This window comes from Chiloscyllium plagiosum, chromosome 40 (genome assembly GCF_004010195.1).
Source record: "Chiloscyllium plagiosum isolate BGI_BamShark_2017 chromosome 40, ASM401019v2, whole genome shotgun sequence".
Taxonomy (NCBI): domain Eukaryota; kingdom Metazoa; phylum Chordata; class Chondrichthyes; order Orectolobiformes; family Hemiscylliidae; genus Chiloscyllium; species Chiloscyllium plagiosum.
The window spans coordinates 3256182-3261228 of NC_057749.1; the positions used below are offsets into that span (position 1 = coordinate 3256182).

The 5047-nt window shown below is 39.3% G+C and overlaps 1 protein-coding gene across 2 annotated transcripts in view; it reads right to left on the bottom strand.

Annotated features, from left to right (window-relative positions):
* Nucleotides 1–377: 377 nt before the first annotated feature.
* Nucleotides 378–5047, bottom strand: part of slc12a1 (solute carrier family 12 member 1) — a 133887-nt gene continuing 129217 nt past the window's right edge. For both annotated transcript variants that reach the window (XM_043680183.1, XM_043680182.1), the window contains exons 24-26: nt 3618–3753; nt 3460–3527; nt 378–1499 (exon numbers count right to left, since the gene is read on the bottom strand). In XM_043680183.1, the coding sequence (XP_043536118.1) occupies nt 1364–1499; nt 3460–3527; nt 3618–3753 (340 nt within the window). In that variant the 3' untranslated portion in view covers nt 378–1363. The remainder of the gene's footprint in view (nt 1500–3459; nt 3528–3617; nt 3754–5047) is intronic.

Below are 5047 nucleotides of genomic sequence, written 5' to 3' on the forward strand. Positions count from 1 at the left end.
TTTTGATTGGTCAAATATATTGGAGGTCAAAATGGTAAGTTTTAAAAATCTTGTGGAACGTAGTGTGGCTGAATGGGCCAGTATTCATTATTGCCCTTTCCCTAATTCCCATTCAGAAAATGGAGGAGAGTTGCCTTCTTGAACAACTGCAGTGCATATGCTCTAAGTAAACCTACAGTGTTGTTACGAAAGAATTCCAGCATTTTGGCTCAGGGAGGAACAGTGATATATTTCCAAATCAGGGTGTTGTGTGGTTTTTTTTGGGGGTGTGGCAGAGGTCGGGGGGAGAGAGGGAGGAGAAGACCGTGGTAGTCTCAGACAGTGGCAGTCATTGGTTTGGAAGATGCTAAAGATCTTTGCTGAATTTCTGCAATGCATCAGTGTTTGAATCCATAATTATTTAATGAACAGAAGTGAATTTTGTTTTGGAAAATATTACAGTGAAAATGGTAAAGAGAGTGATGGTTCATCTTCCAACAATCCCACTCTCTGGAAAAAGGCAGAGGATAAAGTTAATTTTACTACCCTTTATTTCAATTCTCATCAGATACAAGGACACCTTTGCACATCATATTGTTTCCTTTACAAGTAAGTGCAACCACATTCTGAACGTAAGCAACATGAATTTTGCAAGAAACCCCACCAAACTACAACTGATTTCTCATGATAACGCGAGTGCCTTTCCTCTCTATGAAATTTCATTCCATCCTCTTCATTTTGTTCTGCTTTCTTTGCACATCTTTCTTGCTTCATTTCATGGTGTTATTCACAAAGCTGTAATCTCATCTGGTTTTGCACATTTTCCTTGAATTGTTCATTTGTGATCATATGCCCAAATGAGCTTGTCAGACTGCAGGAACAGACTTTTCTCAACCTGCGGTCTTTTGTGTAAATGTTCATTCAGCTGAAGAATACAGTATACATTATTGTCAATATGCCTAATAAAATCCTTATTTAAGCAGAATTAATGGGGGATATCAAATAATGGCAATAGATTGAAAATTCCTTGAAGATCTTAATGCTGAAAATTATGGATCTCCAAAATACTATGAGTATATTAACTATTTTACATCATAGCCAGATAAGGAGGATTTTATTCCAACTTTGTAAAATTAGTGATCAGAGAATAGTGTCCTAAAATATAGGGCTCAACCAATCAGGCTGTTACACTACCTGGTGACTAAATAGGAAAATTTTACAAGATTAACTAGTGAGATTATTTGTGAAATGGAGCAGGAAATCAGAAAACTAGGAATAGATTTTGTTTGCTACTTCAGTGTATCATCCTTATTAACCAACTCTCAAAATACTAAGTGATAAATAAGCATGCATCAACTGTGGCATTTGTTGCAGCAATTTTCTGTTAGGAGTAGAAGGTCAGAACATTCTTCTGATTTCCTCTGATCATTATAACAGGTGGCAGGTTTCTTGAAAGAGTCTCCAACCAAGCCATATACAAGTAACTTGATACAGCTTCTTTCCTTGCAATGGGCAAACTCCTATAGTGAAAGGAAAAAAAAAAAAGTTTTGAAAATTTTAATCCATTTCTGGCCACTGCGCGTTACTGAATATGGGAGGTGATGGCCTAGCAGTGTTGTTGCTGGACTGTTAATCTGGAGTCCCAGGTAAGGCTCTGGGGACTCTAATTCAAATCCTGCTACAGCAGATGGTCAAATTTGAATTTAATAAAAATCTGGAATTAAGATGCCTTGCTGTAATTGTATAGAGGTTTGATGAGACTGCACCTGGTGTAGCGAATTGATTTTTTTTGAAAATGTTACGATAGAAGATAGATTAAGGTAGAATAGTAAATGTTATCTACATTGACTTTAGTAAGGCCTACAACAAAGTCCCATATGGTAGACTGGTTAGTAAGGTTAGCTCACCTGGGATCCAGGGAGAGAGAGCCAACTGGATACAAAATTGGCTTGATGGTATAAGACAGGAGGCCTGTGACCCTGCAGTGTGCCACAAGGATCGGTTCTGGGTGCAATGTTGTTTGATATTTACATCAACAATTTGGATGAGAATATTGGAGATATGATTAGCAACTTTGCAGATGACACCAAAATTTATGGTATATTGGACATGAAGGAGGTTATCTAAGAGTACATAGAGATCTTGATCAGGTGAGCCAATTGGCAGCAAATGGAATTTAATCTGGATACATGAGAGTGTTGTATTTTGTTAAAACAAACCAGGGCAGCCAGGACAGGATTTACAGAAGTAATGGTACTGCCTTGGGGGGTACAAGTTCACAGTTCCTTCAAAGCAGCATCACAGGTGGACAGGGTGTTCAAGGCGGCATTTGACACGCTTGTCCTCATTGGTCAGTGTGTTGAATATGGGAATTGAGATGTCATGTTGCAGATATACAAGACATTGGTGAGGTCACTCTTAGAATACTGTGTACAATTCGGGTCTCTCTGCTGTAAGGAGCATGTTGTTAAACTGGAAAGAGGGCAGAAAAAGTTCAGAAGGATTGTTGCTGGGACTGGAGCATTCGAGTTATAGGGAAAGGCTAGATAGATTGGAACTTCTTTCCATGAAGTGTCAGAGGCTGAGAAGTTACCTTATAGAGGTTTGTAAAATCATGATGTGCATCATTAGAGTGAATAGCAAATTTTTTTCTCAGAGTAGGGGAGTCCAAAACTAGAGGCCGCAGGTTTAAGGCAAGAGGGGGAAAGATTTAAAAGGGACCAGAGAGGCAACATTTTCCACACTGGCAGTGTATGGAATGAGCTGCTAAAGGAAGTGGTAGAAGCAGGTACAATTACAGTGTTTATAAGGCATTTGGACAGATACATGAATAGAAAAGGTTGAGGGGGTGATGGACCAAATGCAGGCAAATGGGACTTGTTCAGTTTGCTATGGACGAGATGAACCAAAAGGGTTTGTTTCCATCCTGTATGAATTTATGACTCATGGGTCTGGATGGGGTACTCTTCAGAGGATCAGTGTGTACTTGGTGGGCTGAATGGCCTGCTCCCTCACCGTAGGCATCTATGAGTCTAAACATGCCAAGGAGGGAGTGCAACTGAGGTTCACCAAACCAATTCCAAGAAACGCTGGATTGCCTAATACTGAAAGAATTTAGGAGACTGGCCTGTATTCTCTAGAATTTAGAAGAATAAACTTTGATCTTATTTAACCTTAGAATTTGTACACGTCTCAAGAACATACATCCAGCAAAACGTTTCCCTTGCCTGTGCATTTACTCAGAATAAAAGGGGTAGACTATTTAAGACTGAAATGAGGAGGGAGTTCTTCACTAAGAATCTGTGGAATTCTCCATCCCAGAGGGCTGTGGGTCAGGTCATTTGAGTAAGATCCAATCAAAGGTGAATAGATTTCTAAATATTAGAAGACAGCAACGCATATAAGGGTAGTCTGTGAAAATGGCATTGTTCTCATTGTATTCAGTACCTAATGTCTGTGATATCAATAGAATGTACTTACACAACAATGATATTGGCAGATCGGGAGTTCTCCTGCAGAAGTTCATTGAGTCTGACCTGTCGGTATGTCTTTAAAACATAAAGTCACTGTCACTAAATGTTCGTTTATGACCATAATTCCTAAATACTTTAGTGACATCACTTCCATTTTCTGCCCACCTTGTCTTTGAATCTCTCTAACTCCGCATCAGTAATTTTCCATGGATGCTCTTTCAGCAGTATTTCTGCAGTTGCAGGATCCTTGGAACCCTCATGTAGTTGGTAGGGTTCAATCAGTTCTTCAAACATTTTCCAGCTGTAATCAATCATTACAATTAGCAGTCATAGAAGCCAGAAATTATTCCATAATAACATAGAGTGTTCAGTGAATGTTGCAATGATATAAATAACAATATGATCACATCCAATAGTTATCCAATTTGCCAAATGCTTGCTTTCAGCATTGAGGATATCATTTCACTAGTTACTAATCTGAAGTTTCTTTTCCTGCATAAGTGACTCCCTCAAACCTTGAGCTTGAACAAGGTGTTTATTCTTATCTTTAAACATATAACCCCAGAACAAGTAGTTCAAAATAAGTTAAATTTTACAAGCTGGACGGGGAGTTTCCTTTACTCCTGATACTTAATATTCCTAAACAATGTGCAGCATCCTCTTCCAGCTGGCAATGACTGACTTACCTTTTGCTTTATACCTTTAACAGGGTGACATGCATACTGACATGGATGTAAAGAACACACAAGCCACAGGAAGATTGGGAATAGGTTTTCCTCAGAACACATCCCTCATTTTCCTTCTCCAAATTTACGTAAGTAGGAGAAGCAGAATAAGATGATTTGGCCTCCCCAGCCAGCTCTACCAATAAGTAAGATCATGTCTGATGTAATTGTGGCTTTAGCTCCATTTTCCCCACCTGCTTCCTCATAACTATAGATTCCCTTTGGATCAAAAATCATATCTAACTCGGTCTTGAATGTTTCAACTACTGTCTTGACAGCACTCGGACAGAATTCTAAAGACTGACTTGGAGAAGAAATTCCTCCTCAGCTCTATTTTAAGTGGGGAACCCATTTTTAAAACTGTACCCCAGCTTTAATTTCCCTCATGAGGAGAAATATCCTCAGCATCCAAATTGTTCAATTCCTCAGAATCTTGTTTGTTTTAATGAGATTAAGTCTCTTTCTGCAACATCATTTATAGCAAAGACAGCGTCCTAGAAGCCATCAGAATCTTTCTTGAAAGAAATTACTAGTTCCCAGGAGTTACATAGAACATAGAAGAATACAGCGATTAAGTCTCTTTCTGCAACATCATTTATAGCAAAGACAGCGTCCTAGAAGCCATCAGAATCTTTCTTGAAAGAAATTACTAGTTCCCAGGAGTTACATAGAACATAGAAGAATACAGCGCAGTACAGGCCCTTCGGCCCTCGATGTTGCGCCGATCCAAGCCCACCTAACCTACACTAGCCCACTATCCTCCATATGCCTATCCAATGCCCGCTTAAATGCCCATAATGAGGGAGAGTCCACCACTGCTACTGGAAGGGCATTCCATGAACTCACGACTCACTGAGTAAAGAACCTACC